At 35.7% G+C, this 25,145-nt stretch overlaps 1 protein-coding gene across 4 annotated transcripts in view; it reads right to left on the bottom strand.

Moving 5' to 3' along the window:
- Positions 1-25,145, bottom strand: part of ube2o (ubiquitin-conjugating enzyme E2O) — a 47,889-nt gene that overhangs the window by 20,040 nt on the left and 2,704 nt on the right. For all 4 annotated transcript variants that reach the window (XM_028018952.1, XM_028018953.1, XM_028018954.1 and 1 more), the window contains exons 2-5: positions 3,803-3,862; positions 1,808-1,918; positions 350-447; positions 137-200 (exon numbers count right to left, since the gene is read on the bottom strand). In XM_028018952.1, coding sequence (XP_027874753.1) covers positions 137-200; positions 350-447; positions 1,808-1,918; positions 3,803-3,862 — 333 coding nt within the window. The remainder of the gene's footprint in view (positions 1-136; positions 201-349; positions 448-1,807; positions 1,919-3,802; positions 3,863-25,145) is intronic.

Here is a 25,145-nt window from a genome sequence, read left to right as displayed (position 1 = left end):
GAGCTGCTTGCATGCACTGATTTAAAGCTCCTTTTAGCAACGTCTTTAGCTCAGGAGAAACTGAATCCACGTGTTAATAAACATCCAAGGCAAAATGAAGTAAACAAAGGTGACAGAAAAGCTCACAGCTACATACCGAGTCGCTGACATGCGGACAGACGTCGTACAGCTTGGCGCCGTCTTCGACGCTCATGGAGCATCTGCAGGGAAGCAGAGAGACGGAGCTGAAGCTTAACTGATGGGACACTCGTGAATCCGACTTAATTTGCTCGCACGTTCTGAGAGACAGACGCACGGTCGCACTGCGCGCCAACGTGACGTCACGCTCATGCAGGCGCAGGCAGCCTACCTGGCTCCATTGGAGAGCTTGAGGATGATGTGATTGGTCAGATCGTAGACTTTACCCAGCCAGAAGTCATAAGCGATGTAGTCGCCGAACATAAAAGACTGGAAGAAACAAACGCAGTCGATTTTTCATGAGGTGTCGAACTCATTTTCATTCTGGGTCATATTAAGACCAAAGGGACGGCTGTTCCAGAATGTACTGATAAAACCTATTAAACTGTTAAAATAATAACAAAGTATTTCTTAAAATTAAATTATGTTAAACATTTTTTCACACTGATGAGTCTGGAAGGATTTTGTAAATGTTTTATGTTGCTAATTTGCAAATACTTGCAATGGATTTTGTGATGTTTGCACTTATGTCTGATAGCGTATTGTATATTAAAAAAAAAGAAAGAAAGGAAACGTAAATTTCCACCTAAAAAATCTAGCAAAAATAAGATTTCTGACCTTGGAAAGTCAAAAGAATTGCTAGAAAAAACGCAGAAAATTTTAGATTAATCTCAGAAATGTTCTAGAAGAATAACCTGAAAACCGATTTTTTCCTTAAAATGTTTTTGAGATTAATCTCAAAATTTCAGGGGTTTTTTCTAGAAAATTTTTGTACTCTGTTTATTCTGAAAATCTAGTTTTTTCTAACAAATTTTTGACTTTAGAATCTGAGAATGTCCTCATTGTTTTAAATTAATCTAAAAATTTCAAAAATTTTTTTCTAGAATTAAAAATAAAAATTTCACTTTTTTCCCCGTAAATTTCTGAGATTTATCTAAAAACTTGAGTTTTTTCCCAGCAATTTTTTGACTTTTCCTTGTTATTTTTCAGAAAATTTCTGAGATTCCTTGGCGGAAATGTATTTATCCATTTTATTTCAATCTACAACAGCCCTAATACGCCGTCCTATGTATGATAGTAAATGTGACTTTTTGTTACTCTCCAATAGAAATACAAAATACTGCCATCTGCAAATGTTCACAGGTGTCAAACTCCAGTCCTGGAGGGCCGCTGGCCTGCAACTTTTAGATGTGCCTCTGCTGCACCACACCTGAATAGAATAGTTGGGTCATTAGCAAGGCTGGGAGAACTGATCCACACAAGGAGGAGGTAATTCAGCCATTTCATTCCAGTGTTTTGTACCTGTGGCACATCTATAAACTACAGGACAGCGCCCCTTGAGGACTGGAGTTTGACAGGGGTGTCGCTCTACTTTTTTCCTTTTACAGAGACTAAATTTTGTAAAAAAAATTACATTATCTTTCTTAATCCACTTTAAAAATAATATTTTGATGAACATAAATGCAAGGCTTTTCTATAAAAACTGCTATTACAGGTTTTTTTTCACCTGGTTTTATGAATCTAAAATGACCAGAACAATAACAAAAGAGACCAAAAATATTAGAACAACAAAGCAACAGGTAAGTATGAATGAGATGCAGCTGCAAAGTGACGTTAATAACTCTCTTACCCAGATGTGCTGCAGGTCCTTGCTGTTTACTGGGTAAAGAACACAATTTGTTCCCACAAACTTCACAGCACATTCAATATCAATGTTGGTCACAATACCACACTGGTTGTCCTGAAATAACAAAACAGAAACATGTTGATAGTATGAAATGATTCCCAATTCTGCTACAAATTGACTTTGAGTCTTTTTTGTGTCTAAAAGGAGATGAAATAACTCAGATAGTCCATAAATGCTACAGATTAATAAAACTCACAATAAAGTGCATTAATTGGGGGACAGAAAATTTGATTCCATCAATTATTCTGATCTAATCTGCTAACAGAAAATTGGCACCTCCCACACATTTTTCATTTAATCAGTTAATCCTTTTTAGACAATATTAGAAATACATTCAAAGATGGAAATAAACAAATAATTCAGTTTCTTTATTTATTCCTTTAGTGTACACTTTGAGATTTGATTTACAGAATTTGAAGCAGGTCATGCTAAAGCTATGACACTTTCTGGATTTCTGGGTCGAACATATTTACAGACTAAAGTTTTTTTTGTAACCTTAAACACTAAACTATATTTTTGTATGGTTTTAACTTAATATCTCCTCTGAGTGTATTCTTCTTTCAGCACATGGCCGTTTTTCAGTCCAAGTTGTGAATAATCAAATACTAAACTTACTTGAGGATTATTTTAATAACTGATTAATCGTAGAGTTCATTTTCTGCTCAGTGACACAAAGCAGCCTCATCTCCCTGCACCTGACAGATGTTTGGTGTTTCATGTTTTTTATTTTTTTAAGCTGAATTGTTGCAAAACTAACTAGCTATATTAATTTATAGCTAGGATGATTATTTGCATCAAGAATTACATTTTTCAACTTCCTGACATTGATGTGAACTTGATGGGATGTATAACGTCTTAAATGTTTTTGTTTTTTTTACAAAACAATTTCTGATCTAAGAATAAAGGACGATTTTGGGCTAAAGATTTTCTAATCCTTTTCCAGAAACTGCTTCTCTAAAATCTAAAATTATGCACACTTCAATTTATACTTCCAAAGTGTATTAATACATTTGACTACTTTCATCTGTCTACAAATTATCATTTTAAATCCTACCCGATCACCAACAACCACATCTATTTTTCACTAGATGCTTCTGTATTTTAAACTAGGCCCGTCACAATAACACATTTTGCTGGATGATAAATTGTCCAAGAACTTATTACGATAAACGATAATGTTGTTGTTTTGAAATAATGGCATAATAATGCAAGAACACATTCTCGCAGATCAATACACTTTAAATTCTATGTAACATTTAACACTGGAACTGCAAGACATTTGACATATCCAAAATAAATAAACCAAACAACAGAAACAACAAATAAAATGACTTATGAAGTCGCTGTAAATAAAATTATCATTCAAAAAAAGGGATAGTTGAGACCAAAGAACCAGACTGAAGACTTTTATCATCCAGTTTTTGGAAAAAGAGAAAAAAAGGGAAAACAATAAATCAAGCAAATGAAAATTAGTGAGTTTCTTTTAATTTATCATGCAATTAATAGATTTATTGTTTATTGTATACATTTCAAACATTTCGTTAAACAATAATTTGTCATATAATGTGCTACCAGTTGAATTTCTAAACTATTACATGCAATTTTGTTTTAACTGATGTAAAAGCTTTAAGGTTTGAAGGCAGTGCAAGTTAATGACATCTTCAAGCAGCAACTTATGTTAAATTTTTGAACTAAAAATCCACTTCAAATCTTAACGCAGCGTTAGGGTTCAGGCTGAGTTGCTGAATAAAATTAAGAAAGACCCCCTGCTCTCCTGGAAGTGGCTTGTCCCAATAATATTCCAGTCGTGTTCAGGAAATGGAAGTCTGAACTCTGTCATGACTCATAAATAGAGGGAGCTAATTGGAAAAAAGCGCTAAAATGACAGAAAGAAAGAAGAGCAGGAAGTATGTAATAAAAAATAAGGATTTCACTTACAGCAGAATTGTTCCGACGCACGATGTCTCTAATGACAATAGATCGGTCTTCAAGTTTCAGCTGGAGAAGAGAGAAAAATGGAAAATGGTTAGCAAAGCAGGCTCAGAAAGAAACTGCAGAGTGCAAAACCGGATCAGTACTTTCCCATAGAAACGACATAAGAACTCCAGTTACCAGAAGAAGAATTCACTGTAGTTTCTGCAGAAATGTTTCCTTTATAGCAATATTTCCTTTATTGAACATATGCTACATTTGGTGACCTCTGACAGCAGCTAAATAATTTTCTCTGCAGGAAACACATTTCGATGACCCAACAACCAGAGAAGTGAAAACGTATGTATTCATTTAACAGTTATTCAACCGGCATCTTACCGTTTTTTTAATGTACTTTTAGACATTTTGAAGAGTTAAACATGAAATAACAACCAGGTTCTTAGCGGGAGATTGTGCAAACGTTCCTCATATATGAAGTTACACTCCGGAACAGAAGGGGGCATTATTTTCTGTATTATCTGGGGTATATGTTATTTAAATATTATATTTACAGTTTTACCCTTCGCTTTGGTTCAGCTGACCTACTGCATAACATTTAGGTCTCTGCACGACAATGTAACTTATCACTTATGGTTCCGCACATCTCAACAAATGGTAAAGTTGTTAATTCAATAAATAAAAAAGAGCAAACCAAACCAAAGCGCAAAACTAACAAACTATGATTGTCGTATTATATTGTTCCTTAATAATCTTTTGTTTAAAAAGAAGCTCCCAACTATCTACTTCCATTTACGGTGGATGGAGGCCTCTTACCACATTAGGGCCTGCAGACATTTTTCATTTTTGTACCTTTCCCCAGATTTGTGCCTGGAGAGAATCCCGTCTCTTTGACAAGCACCGTCCGCTGTGGGAGATTATTTAGACAGGTGTGTGCCTTTCCAGATTCTGTCCAATCTACCGAATTTACCACAAGTTGGTTAAAATGAATCTGTAGAAACATCTGAAGGAGGATCAGTGGAAACTCGATGCAACTGAATTAAATTTTGAGCTTCATAGCTCACTTTTATTTATAACATTTTCAGAAAACAAGCTTTTAATGGTCAATATAACTGTTTCTAAAATAAGGTGTGGGCATTTATCATATTGTTTATCATTTATCGCGATAAATTTCTTATGGCAAGAATAATAAATAATGTTTAAATGCCCCTAAACCTGTCCATATTGTCAGAAATGTTTACCAGTTCTCCATTGTTCAATGAACGCCTTAAGGAATACCAATAAATTTGAAAATACAGGTACTATGTGAAGCTTAATTACACCAATCACTTTTCTTCATGCGACTGGTGTCCGAAAGAACCACATTATAACAGTATCATTTGTGTTTCTGAGGCTATAACTACCTAAAAAACAAGATGTTGTAAATACTTCTTATTAGAGATGCACAATATATCGGCACCAACATCTGTATCGGCAGATATTAGTCATTTTTTAACACATCAGTGTCTGCCCGATAAATAAAACAGGGCATATATAAAGCACTGATATTTATTTTTATCCGTTTCTGGTGGAGGGGGTTTCCCCACAAGTGTCGAAATTGTAATGAAATATATGCAACATTGGTAAATATCAGTCAGAACAGCAATATTAACATCAGATATCAATATCAGCCCTTCTTCTTATCGCTTTTATTGTTATCACAATATCACTGCAAAGTATCATCATTAAACTTTAAGTCAATATCGCCCTAGTGATATTCTAAAACATTAACTCGTTTATTTTTAGGATTTTTTTCAACCTGTCAGTAAAATGTTTTCATTAGTGAACTAATGTAGCTTTTTGCCTCTGATTTTGTAAACCAAATGTAAAATAATTAAGCAGCTAATTATTTAATTTAAAAAACTGAGCTGGTTAAATAAACAAATTTGCTTTTCTTTTGGGGTTAGTGATGTCTCCATCTCCTCCTGGGCAAAACTGAGCCAGTAAAAATGGAATCTAGTAAAAAATATAAAATAAAAATAGGGGATTCCTGACATTATTTACATTATATAGCTGGGAAAAAAACATTTATTGTTTTATAACTGAACTTCTTCTTACAGAAAGGGACTACCACAACACAGGAACTAACCACACTAATCACAGAAATGCCTTATATTAGATACTAACTAATAAAAGAGGCTGCAGACGGTTTTAATTGTGGGCTCTGTAATCATGTTGCCTTTGTTGTGAATAATCAGTGAAGTCCTGTTTAACCGTACAGCTGTCTCTCTCTCGCTCTCTCTCAATGTGACGCCGTCTCTTCGCTTCAAACAAAAACGGCCGATCACGGCCAAACGGCTCCGGCAAAATTATGTAAACTAAATAGCAGCAGCTTTTTCCTTTCACGTAATAAATTTGACACATTTTGGTAAACAATAAATATGTTGTCTTACAGTGCTGATTGCATTTCAGGTGAGAAAAAAAGCTATTGAGCATTAATTTATCTTGTAAAGGTGTTAATGAGATGTGTTTATTTTTTTTATTTGTTGATTTCACTTTTCATTGATGCAGGGAAGACAGAGCTCTGTAACACCGAGCTGTTTAAAATAAATTATTATTTTATTTCACTTTAAAACATGTTAATCTTGACATAATTCAATTCTTAATTTATCAAGAATATAGAAACAAAGAAAATGATTGTTTATTGTTCTTAAAAGTAAACCTGAATTGAATCAAATCTGTACTCTTTGGACAGAGTTTTAAAAAACGGATTAAAGTCTCGGTGATCAGTGAACCTCAAACTGACTCAGAAAAATCTAAGTGTTTCATACCTGGAGCTGGCCAGTATGGCTTGAAATTAAAATCTCAGATTTTTACATAGCAAATCAGATCTCTGTATAAAAAAATTGCTTCCCTTTATTTTCCCAAATGAGACAAATCATGAAAAATACACTTTTTAGCCCCTAAACCATTTTATTGGGTACTTTGAGTCTCTCTGCTGGTGCTGCTGAGATGTATTTAGGTTCTGTTTGGATCATATTTTTCAACCCGTTTAGCTTTCTCATTTCAAATGAAGTCATCTATTTTTACAATAATGTCAAAGTATTTGCTTTTTTAGCAGCAGAACTGTTAAAAAAAGGTCATTAAATTCTGGCTAAGCAATTTTGCAACTCCGTAATTTTTATTTCTTGCAACAATTGTTTTTAGTCCAAGTTCAAAGCAGCAGAAATTACCAGTAGATAAATCAAAATGTAGGATTGTTGGGTGTGTTAACCACATAATCCTTTACACTATTAACCAGCATCATTTTGCTGAACAAAGATGACTTTTCCCACTGATGTGGGAACATTTATAAGAAAAATAAAATGTATTCACGCATTTCGAAGAGGTTCTCCCCATCATCAAAGAGGATTTACTGAAACTCTAGTAACAAAAATGTTAAAGATTAAATCTTTATGAACAGCAAATTTGATTAATTTATCAAATTAATCTATCACCCAGCCCTAATAATTTACTTAAGTCACCTGGCCTTCTTGAAAACAGAAGTTTGAACAGAAATATCCCAGACAATATTATGATCATATTATAAATAAAATGATTGAAAAAGGACAAACAACCTGATAAAGAAGGCTGGTTCTGTTCTGGGGGCGACTGTGGAACCTCTAAACATGGCGAGCCAAAGAATGATTCTTCATAAAATCAAGAAAATTATGGACAACCCTGACCATAGACAAACTAAGTCTCTCTTCAGTCAGGGGCTTCTTCAAATGTGTTGTAACACAGACAGCTACAAGAAATCTTTCCTACCAACAGCCATCTGATTGTTGATTCTATGTTGCATTGTGTTTCTGTGTTTGTTATGATGTAAAGCACTTTGAAATGCCTTGCTGCTGAAATTTGCTATTCAAATAAAATTTGATTGATTGATTGATTGATTGATCTCCGTCTACGGTAACTCTTTGAAGAATTTGAATTAAAATGAGTTACAACAACATTTAATTTCCCTCTGGGATCAATAAAGCATTTTCAAATTTGAATGTAAGATCACACACCAAAACCAAGTTTCTGTGAACTGAGACAAACGAGAAATATAACCTCAGCTTATTCAGAATGTGAACAATATCCGAGTAAATTGGGTCACTAAGGAGTACTGCGGCAGACACAGAACAAAATTAATCTAAAGTAAATGAATAAATCAAAGGTGATGCGTCATTAAACATTCCTCTCTACCTGTGAGAGAAGCTTTAGGACCAGATGCTCTGCTTCCATGAACAAGCAAACACAGACAAGAAGAAAGCAGAGGAAGAGACTGTGATGAAGAGGAGCTGCTGAATGTTAAATATTCAACGGCAGGGTGAGGCTGTTTTCCATGAATTTCACCAGACTGAGGAAACAGGATCATAATATTGGGTAAGCAGAGAGGAAGGCGGCTGAATAAACCAGAGAAACACAATGAAAAATGAGGATTCAAGGAACCAACTACAACTGAAGCTATTATCGACTAATTGTTAGAAGATACGACTACATGATGAATCAATAACCGGAGGACAAAGTGTAATTTATTAAACGTTGCTGGTACTTTTAAAATAGGCAATAGGTTGTAATTTTAGAAAAATGTAAAAATGTTTAGTTCTAAACAACAGGAGTAGGCCTGTCACAATGATAAATTTTACTGGACGATAAATTGTCCCAGAAGTTATTGCGATAAACAATAATGTTGACCATTTTCAAGTAACATAAAGGTAACAACATAATAATGCAAGAACACATTATCAAAGATGGATAAACTTTAAATTCTAATGATCTGGAAGACATTTAAAATATCCAAAATAAATAAACAAAACAGAAACAACAAATAAAATGAATAATGATGTCTTTAAAAAAAAAAGTGTCCTTCAAAAAAAGGGCTAGATGAGACCAAAGCACCAGACTGAAGACCAGTTTTTTTGGGGTAGAGGGGTTCTCCCCTCCAGGGGGTCTTTTGTGGGCTCTAGTGTCTTTTATATGACAGAAGGCTGACAGGAAAGGGGGAAGGAGAGGGGGGAAGACATGCAGCAAATGTCGCCGGGTCCGGGAATCGAACCCGCGACGGCCGCGTCGAGGACTCGAGGTCTCCAAACGTGGGTCGTGCTAACCACTACGCCACCACAGCACGCCCCTGAAGACCAGTTTTGGTAGAAAACCTGCTTTACCCGTTTTAATTTACCATACAATTAATTGATTTATTGTTTATTGTGACAGGCCAAGACTTGGATGCAATTTGCATCTATTGGTTCATGCATAGCATTTGTTGGTGAATGCGATGCAGCCGATACCAGGAGTGTTTGGGTCGGGATGACTGGACCTTCAAAGTGTTTAGAAAGGCCACTTCTGTAAGGCAACGCTCCCTCTGTTACGCCGTCAAAGCATAGAACTGCAAACAAAAACACGCCTCAGTTCTTGGCAGTAACTCTGATTTGTCATTGTAACCCAATAACACTGACTTCTGGGAGCAGAAGACTGTGTGTGTGTGCGTGTTTGTACAGAGGATCCAATCGATCAGTCGCCATGTTTTCTTGTAATCTGTTGAACAACAGACGACCTTTCTCTCAAGTCTCAACTGCTTGACGCCTCAGCACACACTTACACAACACACACTCACACCTCCTTGCCTGCAAGCCTGTCTAAACCTTTTAGCTGAGAGAAGCACCAACACTTGGAGCTCTTCTTCATTAATATTCTTTCAATGCATCATGCTGCATTGCGCTACTATAGTAACACATTTTCTCACCTTCAGACAGGCAGTGTTGAAATCGGCTGCATTTAGCCTCTCTCTGAAACCCAAGAACAAACTGATGGAGCAAACATTTGGCCTTTCAACAACGTGAACAACAGAACTGTCCTATTAAACCGTTACTAAAAAGAGAAAGAGCCAATTGGCAGTAACCAAAGCCTAGAAACTTGAGACTTTAGACTTTCCTAAATTAATGTTTACAACCTACTCTTTTTCGCTTTCTTCACATTACTTTACTACTAGTTCTTTTTATTAAAGAACTGTATTAGTTTGCTTGAATTATCTCATAACTAACATGTCAAAATGTTTTAAGGTTATAAACAAATCAGTATTCAACTGTTGAGTAATTTTTATCACACACTCAAATCAAACCAATAAAATTTCTGATTATTCCTGAGCAATAAGATTTATTTAGGATTAACAATATAATGGCTAAAAACAGCAGTTAAAAATTACTACGTTCCTGTATGAGTGAGTATTCATACAAGGAAAGTCCTTTGGTCCTCTGCTTTGGTCCAGACCAAAAGTGGAAAACAGCAGTGCACCTTTTGTGGAAGTAATAATGGCCGCCGCCACCTATGGAAGCCGACAGTGTTGTCGTAATAAGACAAAGTTCACAATAAGACAAAAGAAGACACAAAAGAAAGAAAGCACAACTAGTGATTGCGTTTCGTAGAGAATTAACTGCTACCTCTGTAGGGAAATGATAGTTTTCAGCCATTGTTTATGTCCAGAATAACTGTGTCTGACTTCTTCTGGTGCAGAATTATGATGCATGTCTCACGTTAACGATGTAAAAGTCGGATAAAATGTGACACGACCTGGTTACCTGGTTCTGTTCTGAGTGCAGATACTTTGAAAACAATTGGATATGTAACTGATTTTGCATCACATACAGGACTGGATAATAAAGCAATAACAATATAACTTGTGACAGACATGTGATCAGTATCAATACATCATACATCTGACAGAGTATTCATTAATTTCACTGAACTCTCACAACTAACTCACTCGCTCGCTCTTTGGTTACCTAGCAACTCATTCATTCTTTAGTTACCTAGCAACAACCTGTTGAGTAACTTGCGCAGCAGCAGTTTCAGATTTCGCCACCAAGCCTCATAACTACTTAAAAATAAAAGACAACAAAGCGGAGTGGAAAACTGTGGATAGATCAGCAAAGCTCACTGACTAGTTTGGGAGTATTTCAGATATTAAAAGCAAATCAATAATTATCGATAACGATTGGAATGAAACATTTGTCAATCATCTTGTCCATTCATATATTTAAGAGGCACAAATCTGATTTACGGCAGGTGAATAGATCAGAATTGGGCCGTTCCAACTCCCGTGAAAAAGTTGAATATGGACAAAATATATACAGAAAAAGAAAAAACTGACTTTGGGTCGCATTTGTCTGATGTGTAAACATAGACAAAGGATAATTTTTATGGGAACTTCCTACACTCATGTAATATAGGAGCATGCGCTTCATGGAAAGGAGTCATCACATGGCACTGAACAACCAATTAGAGGGGTATTAAGGGTAAAACGAACACCATGCCACACTGGGCTTCTATATTTAAAAAGTAAATAGATTTTTTTTAGCCGGAATATCCTTTAATAACTCAAAAAGTCATGTTTAACATTACTATGTCTCTAAAACATTTTTAAACAAAATTAATTACAAATAAAGTTAATCATCAATATCTATCAGATGCTTGTCATAAAGATGGCACTCACACAATATCAAACGTTTTAGTAACTGGGGTTACTAAAACTGAGAAACCTAAAAAGAAAAACGAAGGATAAAGAGAGTTTGGCTGTCCATGTCAAGGAGAGGATGATAAAGTTCACTTTAGCCGCTTGTCACCAAAGGTTCACCTGAAACCCATTACTGTATAATAATGAAACAACTGTTTTAGCTGTGCCTTGATGAAGAAGAAGGTGGGCAGCCATGATGTGGTGGCCTCTGACATGTAAAAGCAGGAGAGTGTTTGGCATTTGGTTTGAGATGAAAACTTGCACATCTGCTTTTCCAACCAAGCTGATAATGTAGAAGGAACCAGACTGATTACAAGAACTGAGACCAGGATTTTTCTTTGTCTTCCCAATCTAATTTACATGAGTCGTTATTCAGGTGCAGCACAATGGGGAAGGAGAAAGAGACTGCAGCAAACTGCAGCTTGAGGCCACGCCTGTTGGCTCAGGCGGTTTTTCCACTCATGGCTCACTTGTCATTCACTCTCATCTTCAGAACGTGAAGAAATCTGAACCATGGAAGTAAAAAGCAGCACAGACTAAGTCAGTATTTTAAAGGGAAGAAGCTACATTGCACTGCACACACATTTACCATCCTTGGTGTGTTTTTCTACTAGGTATGTCCCACTTAGGATATTTTAATATGGACCTGGACACTGATCCAGGTCGTTTAAGATTAGTCATCTGTTGATAGAGAGTCCCAGTCTGACACTGCAGTCTCTCTTATCTGTTCCTCCAGAACAGAACAGATATTTCATCCTGGCAAGAGTTTGTCCAGGATCAAAACGCTGCTCCAACATGGGGTAGACAGGGTTAGGAAAACCACCGACACACACCCTCTTCTGAGTTAATATTTGCAAATTCACATCCATGCATGTCTGCTTTGTGGTGCATATAAATATTCCCTTTTGTACTCTTAATAGAATACAAAAAACTTTAAACGTATGTAAAAACAGACAAGCTCAATTCCCATGTATTAAATAATTTTTTTTGTAATCTGAAGACTTTACCAACTGTCTAGTTGAGTTATAAAATATGACCAATTATAACCCCATATCAAACCAAAATAGTCTGGTAGACTGCAACATTTGTTACATTTTCAGCTGGTGCAGTTTGCTTTCACGCTGCACTGTGTCAAACCAACTAAATATTTTGGAAAACCTGTTCACCTCTTCGCCTGTGGGGGTGCTACACTAAGAACTAGAGACGAAAAACAACATAAAAACCTTTAAAGAAGGCACTGAGCGCAAGTTCCTTGTGTACTAAATGTTATCAAAAATGTAATGGTTTCTCTTGGGCAAAAGACCACAAGTAACTTCTGCCGCTAGATCTAGACTCCTATGTTTGTTTTGTTTGTATTTACCCAAAAGGCCCTGAACTATATTCTGCTTCCTGCTTTTGGGGCAGTCTCCGATCCACTTGCATTTACACTGCACTCAAACCGCACCAGAGTTCACTGCAACCAAACTTAGACCGAGGTTTGTAGGTGGACCAGAGTTCACTTTTTCTGGTCCATATCAGAGTTCGATTCAGCAATCCCCAAACGAATCGGACTTTCTAGACAAACTAGAGTTTGATTAAAACGGACAAAGCAGGGCTCGTGTGAATACACCGTTAATACTCTTCTGCTGGTAGATATCATTTAGTAATGTAAAAAATTACATTTTCTTACAGTAGTTTATAAGTAGATAAAAAAATATTTCTCTGAATCATCTGATATGAACAAAAAAAATTATAGGAGTAAAACTAGCAAGGTTTGAAAGAGACTCCAACTCCAGCTACAAAAACAAAATCTTTTGCTATTTAAACCTTGTTCAGGGTTTTAGTTCAATACTGAACTAAAACTCTAATTGTTGAGCATTAAAATACCAACTGCTAAAAACGCATCCCTGATATTCTGCACCTGCATTGCATCTTTCACTGTCAACAGGAGCTGGAGCCTGTTCCAGCAGCAAACAGGCAGGGGGTGGGCAGGCTTCCTGTTCATCACAGGACCAACACAGAACCACAGGAGACATAAGAGCACAGACTCCATTTGGACAAATTGACCTAACATGCAGATACACTTCAGCTCAAAAGTTTCAGGGTGTTGAAAAACTCGATTTAGATTGGGAGTGAGAGGTTTATACTGAACAAGCCACCACACAGCAAACAGACACTGGATACTGGATCATTGGTGAGAAAGTCAAGATCTATATATAGTTTTCAAAATGTAATAAAAATTCAATAACTACTTTCATCTCCTCCACTCCCACACATTTTCAGTTTTCATGGGGAGCAAAATTGCAACATTTGTTGCCTTTTCAGTTGCTGCGGTTCGCTTTCACACTGCATTGTGTCAAACAAAATAAACCCTATGAAAAACCTGTTCACCTCCTCAACTGTGGGGGCGCTACACAAAGACCTACTCAAGAAAACCTCTGAAAAAGACACTTAGCACAACTTCCTTCTTCACTAAATGCAATCTAAGAGTGGTGTCAGATTTTAACGGTTGCAGGATTTCTCTTTGGTCTTTGGCAGACGACTATGAGGCATTTCTCCCTCTAGCGCTAGACTCACACATTTGTTTTGTTTGTTTTTTCCCAGAATACCCCATGGTGTAGTCCATTTCCTGCTTTTGGAGCGGTCTCCAGTCCACTTTGCATTTACATGTTGCAAAACTTGCTAGAGTTCATTTTAACCAAACCGAGGCTTTGGTTTGTAGGTAGACCAGAGTTTGCTGTTTTGGTTCGCATCAGAGTCCAATTGTGCATTCACACTTCCCCAAACAAACCGGACCTTCAAGGCAAATGAACCAGTTTGATTAAAACAGCTGGTATGAATGCACCCTTATTGTCTGTGTGGTTTAAACTTTTACTTCTTCATTGTGAAAAATAAATAAATAACTCTGAACTTCAGGATAGTCAAAGCTGGCTTGATCAGACCAAAACAGGAAACTGAACAGTTGTTGATTGTCACTAATTATAGATGTACTATGACTAGCATCAAGTTTCTCAGCTCTAACAGCCCATTGATTCAGCTCCATGCTGAACCGGGAGAACATCAGCTAATGCTGGACGGCAGAGATGCTTAAAACGTGTTAGCATTCATGTGTTTGGACAGTTTAATTTCCCCTCGTTGCACTATGATGTGTGCTGGAAAATGCTGACTCGGACAACAGCAAGAGAGAGATGAGCTGATGGACTAAACGGGAATCAGGAGCAGCTCGGTGTTTCTTTACGATTCCCTACAATGCAATAAGGCCGAAAAGAAGTCTCCTCTTTCAGCTTCGGTCAATAACAGACCAACTGACCAAGCACCGCTGCAATCAAACCCCTGAGAGTGAAGCAGGAAAATAAGAGCAGGATTTACTCTTGAAATCTAGATATAGATAGATCTGGCACAATAATAGGGCTGCCACTAATGATTATTTTAGTTATCACTTGTTCTGATGATTAATTGGATAAAAAAATAACACATTTTGTGAATATTTTTTATACAATATTAGAAATATATGAAAAGATGCAAATAATGCAGAAACATGATTGAGTGCTTGTTTGGTTATTTGTAGCGAAGGACGTATCTGTAGAAAAAAAGAAATACTTCTAACATTAACGTGAAAAGCTCAGCTCTTTGTGCTTGACTTAACATCAATATGATGAAATTAATTTGATTAACTTCTGGATTTAGTGACTAATAATTGGATAATACTGAGAAGCTGACTGATTTTTTTTTTTAAGTTGAGTTATTAAACTCGGCTAAATATAGCAAGCATTTTGAAAGAAAGTGACCCAAATCTTGTTTTTATAACAGAGAATAAATCTGTTCAACCAAGCCCAAAAGAATTTGAAAACTATATTATTTTCTACCCTTTCCTATAAAAAGAAATAAACAAATCTGGTAAGTTTATCAACTTTAATTTTGATTTTGGACCACGTGACTAAAAGTTTGTACACCCCTGAGACAGGAGGAAAACAAGCAAGCATGCAAATGGAAAAAACTGAGCTCATTTTAATTTATGTGATTAACTGATTTATTCCTAATTACAGTAGGTTTAGCTCTCCCTATTTCATATTTACTCACAAACTGCTTTCTGTCCTCCTCTGGTCCTGACACATTTACACCTCAAGCCTTGAAATGAATGTTTTTCTGAAAAGAGTTTTTGGTTTTTTATAACAGAACAAGCATCATCCCCCTTGCTGCTTTGTCACCCAATTCCAATCAAAGCCAAATTATTTCTGCCTGTGTTTATGTGTCCATAAATGTGAATCATAAATCTCAGAGGAATGCCTCTCAGCCTCCTGCAGTCTGACTGAAGCCTATTGATTGGACTACACAGGAAGGATGCAAAGCTCTATTAAAGAGAGAGCAGGCACAAGGCCTTTTATCCAGAAAGTCCAAAGGGAAATGACGAGAGGACTAATGGCACAGACTGTCTATTACTGAGCAATCTCCTGACTGTGTAATATGAACCAATAGAAAAACTCTCATCAAAAATAGGAAAAATGTACCACAATAGGCGACAGAAAAAAGAATGATACAAAAAATAAGGTGGATTAATGATCAATTTGTTTAATCGTGATTAATGAAGTATTGAGATAATTGTCAACTAATTTAGTAATCAACTAATTATTAACTGTGTATAAAGACTTTAAAAAAAGGCAATTTGTTGAAGTAACAACACACTCAGATCTGTAATTAACACAAAACCGTACAAAAAATACAGATTTAAAATGAGAAACCTTCTTTATCTGTAAAGATGTTCTACCAAGAACTCGTCAAGTCCACTCTGTTCAAATTCTGTAAAAATAAAATCTCCTAAGCAACTTTTTCTGTCCAATTATTAATCGGTTAATTTAAAAAAAAAAAAAGCAACAGATCAGTCAAACACTGTATTGATGCCAAGTCAAGCAGAAAGGTCTGAGCTTTTCACATGTTGCTGCTAAAAGTAATGTTTTTGGCTCCAGATGCATCCTTTCCTATAAAGAATCAAGGCCTGTCACAACAAGTCCTAATTTAATTAATTGCATGATAATTTCCATTTGCATGATTTAGCAATATTCTTTTCTTTTTTCCATTTCTACCAAAAAGCTGGATGATAAAAGCCTTCAGTCTGGTGCTTTAGTCTCAACTAGCCCTTATTTTGAAGGACAATTTTGTTTACAGACTTAAACAAAAAATTAATTTTCTTTTTTTGTTTCTTTTATTGCGTTCATTTATTATGGATATTTCTCCCAATGTTTATGTTCAAGTCTTAAATGTTCATTAGAATTAAAATTTATTGATCTTAGAGAATATGTTCTTGCTTTATTATGCAATTACCATTTTATTACTTAAAAATAGTCTGGGCGTGCCGTGGTGGCGGAGGGGTTAGCGCGACCCACATTCAGAGGCAACGTGGCCTCGACGCGGCTGTGACGATGTTTACCGCATGTCTTCCCCCCCTTTCCTGTCAGCCTACTAACCCTAAAGGAATGCTATGTTATTACATTTCTGTTTATTTTCTTATTTAAAAAAGAAATTAAATTAATTTGTTTCCATCTTTTAATGTTCATTTCAAACAGGCAAATTCTTATCAACCTACAAACATTTAAATCTCCAAATACCAGATAAACTTAAATTCTTTCCACATTGTGGAAACACTTAAATCTCACATTCTCATCCTTAAATGTACAATTATTTATACATTTTTAATATCATCAGTAGCACTTTTGGTCTTTGAGGCACCCATATTTCCCAATTAGCCCCTTTTTAAACAGCTTTTAAGCAAATTTATATTTATACTTTTTTTTTACTCAATCTACACCACACACCAATAAACAAAAACTCTATTTGGTTGTTCTAATACATTTTTTTTATTTCCTTCTCCTCTTAAATTATAACCCCACTCTCTGTCACAAACACTTTTTTGTAAATGTATTTCTAATATTGTATAAAAGAGGCTTAAATGAAGATTTTCCAGAATGTGCCAATTTCTTTAATCCAACAAATTGTCAGAATAATTGTTGAAGGCTTTACCTTCTGCATAGCAAAAAGGTAAAGTCAAGAAAGAATCATGAAGATGGAAAGAGAAGATGGCGACATGGTGCAAGGGAGGGGTCAGAGAAAAGCACAGAAGAAAGTAAAGAAGAGGCAGCTGCCTGTCCAACAAGTAGGATATCAAGACAGATCCCAGGAGGAAGATGGAGAGCGGAGAAACAAGAAAAGCAAGAGCCAGAAATAGACAAGAGTGCAGTAGATGGTAGTGACAGTAAGAAAGGTTTGGGAGGGGTGCGACTGGGTAGACAGAGAGTGCACCGTCTCCCAAATGGGCAGGACCAATACTGCGGAGGAAGAATAGGGAGGATGAGACGATGGAGGACGGAGAGAAACAGGAATGAGGGCAAGTCATTGCAGAATCTATAATAATTTCCCTCTATGTGTGCCGGTGTGGTGTGAGCAGCGGGAGGAGGATCTATTATCGAAGGAGCTGGACAACTGGCCAGTCAGCAGCACATTACATCAGCGCTGGCCTGCTGGAGCGCTGAGAGGTGAGGAAGGTGCTGAATGTGGGCTGGGAGGGAGGGCAATGGGTTAGGGAGAAAGGCTGAGTGGGGAAGGTAATAAATAAAGAAGCAGGGTAAAATGGAGACGCAACAGAAGGCGTAGAGAGGAGGAAGACGAGGGAAGATTCTGGGGAAAAGAAAGCAGAACTAGGAGGATAAAATTGTTTAATTGTGAAATTGTAATGGAGTGACGTCACGATAAATTTTACTGGACGATAAACTGGCCCAGAGGTTATTGCTATAAACTATAATATTGCTGTTTGGAGACAATTTTCAAATAATATAATGGTAATGGATTAATAATGCATGAACATATTCTCAAAGACAGATAAACTTTGAATTCTAATTACACTGGAACTGGAAGACATTTAAAATATCTAAAATAAATAAAACAACGAGTAAAATGAATTATGAAGTCTCTGCAAACAAAATTGTCCTTTAAAATAAAGGCTAGTTGAGACCAAAACACGAGACTGAAGACTTTTATCATCCAGTTTTTGGTACAAAGAGAAAAACAATAAATTATGCAAATAGAAATCATTGAGCTCATTTTAATTTATCATGCAATCAATTGATTTATTGCTTATTGTGACAGACCTGCTTGTCCTGTTACAATAAGCTAAATTTTGATTGATGATAAATTGTCCTGAAGTTATTGCAATAAACAATAATATTGTCATTTGGGATTATTTTCAAGTAACATAATGGTAACTGCATAACAATGCAATCATATTCTCAAAAATCAATAAACTTTCAATTTTAATAAACATTTAACACTGGAACTTGAAGACATTTTAAATACGCAAAATAAATAAACAAAACAACAAATAAAATGTATTATTTAGACTTTGTAAACAAAATTGTCCTTCAAAAAATGGGCTTGTTGAAACCAAAACACCAAACTGAAGATTTTTATCATCCAGTTTTTGATAGAAAGAGGAAACAAATGGTAAATCATGCAAGTGGAAATTATTAAATCAATTAATTGTGGATTAACTGATTTATTGCAACATATTTAGTGACTTCAATTCAGATTTATAGAAACTAGGAGTTGCCTACATCCCTCTGTAGTGGCTCAAACGGGCTGAGTTTACCGGAGGGCTTCGATTTATCCCATGTAACAAGGCAGAAGAAGATCTGTTCAAGAAAATCACATTTTTACTGGAACTCACAACTTGATTATACAACAATATGGGATCTCACAATAATAAAGCACAGCAGCAGAGGAGTTGGTTTCTCAAAGCGCTATCCGTTTACTGTCAGAATGTAATTATATCTGGTGAACTAAGTATGAGCTGTTACTGTATTATTGGACCCAATTGTGAATGTGTCATTATAGCTGCAGCTACACTCACCAACCACTTTAATATGCACCTTGTACTGCTTTGGGTTTGGAACCCTTTGTTCCTTCAAAGCTGCTTTAATTCTATATATTTGATTCAACAATGTGTCAGAAACATTCCTGAGAGATTTTGGTCCAAATCACAATGTGAATGTGAATCTGATGTTGCTCTGGAGTACAGAGAACTCATTGTCATGTAAGCCTGCAATTAATGATTATTTTAATAACCAATTAATCTATCAATTATTCTGACAAAAAAATTGGCGCAATCTGCACATTTTCCATTTGAATACACAATATTAGAAATGCATTAAAAGATACAAATAAGAAATTCAATTCTGATTTTTACATTTTTTATTTTTGCCTAAAATGCAACATAACATTCCTTTAGTGTATGTAGGCTGATGCATCTGGAGCTTAAATAAAATCCTTTGAACATCAGAATGTGAAAAGCTCAACCCTTCCTGTATGATAATTTTTCAACAATAATAATAATTGGTGCTGAAATAATTGGTGGTCTGAATAATCAATTTGAAATTATTTGCAGAAAATGAGAAATGGTTAAAATAACAAAAAAGATGCAGAGCTTTCAGAAATCAAATAATCCAAAGAAAATAAGTTCATATTCATTTAGAAACAACAACACTAATGTTTTAAGAGTTCAGAAATCAATATTTGGTGGCATAACCAGGAGGTTTTCAGTGATTTTTTTACAGACCTGTAGATAGTAGAACATTAGCAATCTTTATCAGACAATTATCCATTTAAAAAATGATACTACATACAAAACCTACAGAAATACTAGTTTTATTTAGAGCACCACTATATGTGTTTCATGTTTTATTTAGCTACATTTCTGGGGAAACCCTGCATTTGAAAACAGAAACTTCAACTCAGGACATACAATAAGTGTTATGAGATCAATCATAAACCAGAAGCGTACTTTATATAGGCGACAGACGAAAGTCATTAACACAGAGAATTTGCTCATTCTGTCATATTACAGAAGGTTTTATGACACTGAAGTCGTTCTTCACAGCATTCAGAGACATAAATCTACACATTTCTTAGAATGTAAACATGCATGTAAGTTGTATTTTTCACAACAATGCACACATTATTTAAACAATGAGCCAGAGTGACGCTCTATGTTTGATGGATATGGATGTAATAAAAGCTTGAGATGGATGAAACATCACAGTGGTGTAGGGTGATTGTATCTGTAATGTGATTACAGTGGGTGATGATACTATTCTCTGTAACAGCAAAAATGAAAATATGAACACAATAAATAAACACCGTTATAAATAAATACTTCACCATTCCAAATTTCTACAAAAAGTAGTTTTAAATAAATATTTCATTTATTTTGGTGACAGCTATCCGAACCACTAATGCTTAATTACTGCCTACTCTGTGGAATAATCACTTACATAGAACCTGTTCAAGGTTTACTAAAGAAAACTTGCTAAGCCTGCTGGGGCACTAGGGCAGTCATTCTTCCAGCGGCCCGTCGTGTTTTTGGGTTAAAAAATGTTTAAAGTTGACACAAAATTTTAAAATATCACATGATAATCATGTGTTATTGAAAGACTGGAATATTAACACATGAACACCAACTATAAAGTCTTAAAAAATGCAAACATTTTAAAAAGACAATGCTTAGCCTGGTGTAAAGCCTGGTGGCCCGCCAGGCTTATAATACACTGGGGGAAAACCCTGCTGTTTGACAGCATGCAGTAGGCTGAAACTGTCACAAAGAATCACATCATACCCCAATTAAAAAATTTCAAGAAGACATGGGAAACAAAATCATTGTCAGTTTTATGTGTGGAAAAAGGTAACGAAGCCATTACTACGTTTTCTGTATTTGTGGAGGACCAAATTATCCACAAATACAGAAAACATGGAAGAGTGGTGAACCTTCTGAGGAAAGTCCAGGCCTACCATAATTACGCCGACTCATCCAGGACTCAAGGGGTCAATAAATATCTACAGCGCTGCAGGCCGCACTTAAGTTGAAGTTCATGTTAACAAAAGGGAACAAAGTGGGCGAAAAAAGACATTCATCCATATAAAATCCTGAATCCTAGTTTTCTCTAAACATAAATGGATATTTTGATTTTGAATGTGGTCAACATTACACACACAGCTGTTCATAACAGTGTATATCCATGTTTAAGTAAATGTTATTAAAAAAGGAAAGGAATAAGTGTTGCATATAGTCCAAATGGCAAAACAGTACAGATTAAAGATTCATAACCTAGCAGCGTTACAGGCAAAAAAAAGATGACTTGACCTTTAAAGGACTTTTGACTGTGTTTATGATTCAAATTCATCCTTTATTTATAACAGATAATACAGTTTAACACCAACAGCAGCTGCGTTTCCATTGACTATATAATTACGCCAATTGGAATTATGAAAATAAATGTGTTTAATGAAAACACATCAATAAAAAAAAAAACGCTAATTTTTTAACAAAAAGTTTTTGAGCTAGGATGAGGTTGTTTGTTGGCCATTTTAAAATTAGTGTATTTTGCAAAACTGCTATGAAAACACTTTGCATCACATGAGGAACTTGATCAACAAACAGATGTTACTACTGACGGAAAAGACAAAGACGAAGACAGGAAGCGGATGGAGAATGATCGTGCAACATGGTTTTTAATGACATATCGCATTATTCACGTAATTTTAACTGCATCTCTTATTTAATGGAGACACTGCAATTGAAAAATTTCTTTTTTACAACATTAGTAGAATACTGACAAAGTTTTGCACACATTTGTAACGGCTAATGACGGTCATCTCTCATGGTTTCAGTTCACAAATAAAAAGATGTGCAACACAAACTTTCCAGCTTTCTAACCTGACTAGTGGTGTAACAGGAGGATCCGGTTACCAGAAAACCAGGTGAACATTGGTAAGTTATGGAAAACTTCTGTTTATTTCTATTCTGGATAATTTATCCAAATAATGGGATCTGGTCAAACATGTTAGCAGAGTAAAGGCACTCAAGTCTCAGTGAGTTTTAAACAAAACAATGAGTCACGGAAATCCCAATCGTTTGCTAGTCCATATGATGACATAACTAGTTCCTGTCCTGAATAAATAGATACCCGATTGACGCATTCCACTGTTAATTAAGACTGTCTGGATGCTGCTCTGAACATGTTTCTCATTCTCTCTGGTACATGTGTAGATAATCCAGCCATAGCATCCCATCAGCTGAAAGCTCTTCCAGTCAGGTTTGTTGAATTTTTTAAAAAGCTGAGTCACAGCTGACTGCTCTGTCGCCTCAAACTGGTGCTCAGAAAAGTATCCATACATTCTTATAGGCATCCACACCTACATGTTTATATTGAGTTATGCATGTTTACATGTTTTAACCAATCATTTTCTTCATCAGAAAGCCTATTATTTAAAATGCTTCTTTCTACTCTTATGTTTGACTCCAGCCAACATGCTCCACCAGTAACTTGTATTATTTTATTAAGTGATAATCCTTAAAAAAATGGGTCTTACTTGCTTTCTAGAAAAACAAGATAATATCTATAAAGTATTAAATTCAGAAGTTTGTACTTCACACAAAGTGCTAAATCTAAAACAACACGGTGTCTCAAAGAAGATGTCTTTCAACTCCACTTCTTCACCTTGTGAACAACTTCCTCATCTCCAACAAATCCTGCGTCATCCCGACTCAGTGTCTGATGACAAGGACACGACTACAGCAGACGGAGGGCGCAGCGCTTCTGTGTAATGCGGGACAAGACAAAACTGGTGCAACAAAGTCAAAAGAAGACTTTTGTTTGTCCTCCATGCACTAGTTTATTCTACTACAAGGTTTCCCCCAGAAAACTTGCTAAACCCAGTCTTTGGCTGGACGACAGCCTTTCATATAGCGACCAGTCGTGTTTTTGAGTTAAAATGTGTTTAAAGTCGAAAGGAAATTTTAGAATATCTCTTGATAATCGTGTTATTGAAAGATTGGAAGATTAATACCTGAACACCAACTATAAAGTCTTATGAAAGGCAAAGATTTTAAAAAGACTTTTTGGAGTTACAAAAGCTGAACATTTTTGATTTTTGAAACTTAGAAATTTCCAAATATTTTCTAAAAAATTTCTCAAAATTTCTTAGTTTTTTCAAGCAAATGTTCGACTTAAACTCAGAAATTTTCACGTTTTTTCTAGAAACTTTCTAAGTTTTTCCAGCAAATTAATGACTTTGGAAATTCAGAAATTCAACTTTCTTTTCCTCTGGAAAATTTGAGCTTAATCTCGAAAATTCTTTGTTTTTTGGTGGAAATTTACTCCTTTGTTTTTTCTATCTTGTTGTAGATAGCCCTAATGCGCCGTCATAGTTTTGCTAATTTAAAGAAAGTTGTAACAGAATACAATAAAATAGGAGTAGGTCCAGGATTTGGTTAAAACCAACAAACTGATGAGAATTTTAAATGAGTCAGAGAACAGAGGGTGGGATGATACCATTTCAAAAAGCAAAAGCACATTACCATAACAGCCATCTGGTACCAAACACAGCCTGTCAGTCAGGATTTTTTTTTTTTATTCTATTACATTACATTTCTCCAGACAGTTTAGAGATGTTGGTTGCATCTACTATGAGTAATGAAGTCCAAGTTGTTCCCTCTCCCATTTGCCCCACCCATATTTCTCAACCACAATTACGTTCCCTTTCAGCCCATTTCTGTCAGCAGCACCCACTGCGACCTTCCTGTTATCTTCATTACCACACTCGCCTCCTCCTCCCTCTACCTGCTCCACCCATAGAAAAGCTGCTGCTGCCACACAGGAGATTCTGCCTTGGTCTCAACTCACCTGAACTCACAACCATCTACACAAGCAGAGCAAAGTAGTGACTTTGGACTGGGAAATGGACCGACTGGTCAAATGTTCTGTTTTTGAAGACTTAACTTTTGGAAAATCTGGATTTTTTTTCACCAATGCACTTCTTGGGTTTCCATATTTCAGACACCAAAGTGATGCCAGAGTTGCCTTCTCGTTTGACAAACATTTTCTACAGCTTCTACTTATTTGGACTTTGAATTCAGGTTAAGTCACAATTTTTTAAACAAAACCCTGTGTTTGCAAATATTTGCAATTTATTTTCAAAAAACAAGAAAAAAGCTATTAAAATCAGAAATCAAATTTATTTTTAATCCATATGGTCCAGCCATTCAGTGAACTGACATGTGAACAACCTGCACCAACCATCTTGTTGCAAAATCATCAACAATAAAATGGCATAGATGTTATAACAAGTTATGTCTCCATATGAAAAGGAGGCATTTCCTATTTTAACGTGTTACTGAAAATAAATATAAGAATTTCAGAGACACAGTACATATTATAATCTCACCATAAAATGTCACTATAACCTGATGTAAACAGATTTTCTTTGTTAAAGTTATCACTAAGATATCTAAATGAGCAGAGCAGATTTCTCTGTGAAAAGCTTTTCTTTTCCCTCCACTGCAGCTTAAATCCCAAGTGATGTGAACGATCATCCAGCACAATAACAGCAAATCCTTTCATAACATTATTAAGTTAGTGCTCCTTCCAGGTGTCCTAATTTCTAACCACACCAACTCATCTTACATAACTGACTGTTGTATGGTATGCACACATCAGCTAATTAAAGCAGGCTAGCAGTGAGGTGTTATTAGCAGGAAACAATCCTCATGCTTAATGATTTAGTAAGTTTCAGTGGCCACACCCACAGGATTCGCAACAACTAAAAAATTTATCTCAAGTTTTAAAGTAACAGAGTTAAAACAAAAGACTAGAGACAAACTGAAACACATGAATTGAGAAACATTTCTTATATAATTAAAGTGCTGCAAATGTTGTGCAATAACTTGTTATTCTATTGCAAGTTATCAGCTCAGCAAATTGTAGAGCTTCAAGTTAAACCAGACTGTCCAGCGCAAAATTGTGCAGAACTGCACAG

The sequence above is a fragment of the Xiphophorus couchianus genome, chromosome 5 (genome assembly GCF_001444195.1).
Source record: "Xiphophorus couchianus chromosome 5, X_couchianus-1.0, whole genome shotgun sequence".
Classification (NCBI taxonomy): Eukaryota; Metazoa; Chordata; class Actinopteri; order Cyprinodontiformes; family Poeciliidae; genus Xiphophorus; species Xiphophorus couchianus.
This window is presented reverse-complemented; position numbering and strand designations above follow the sequence as displayed.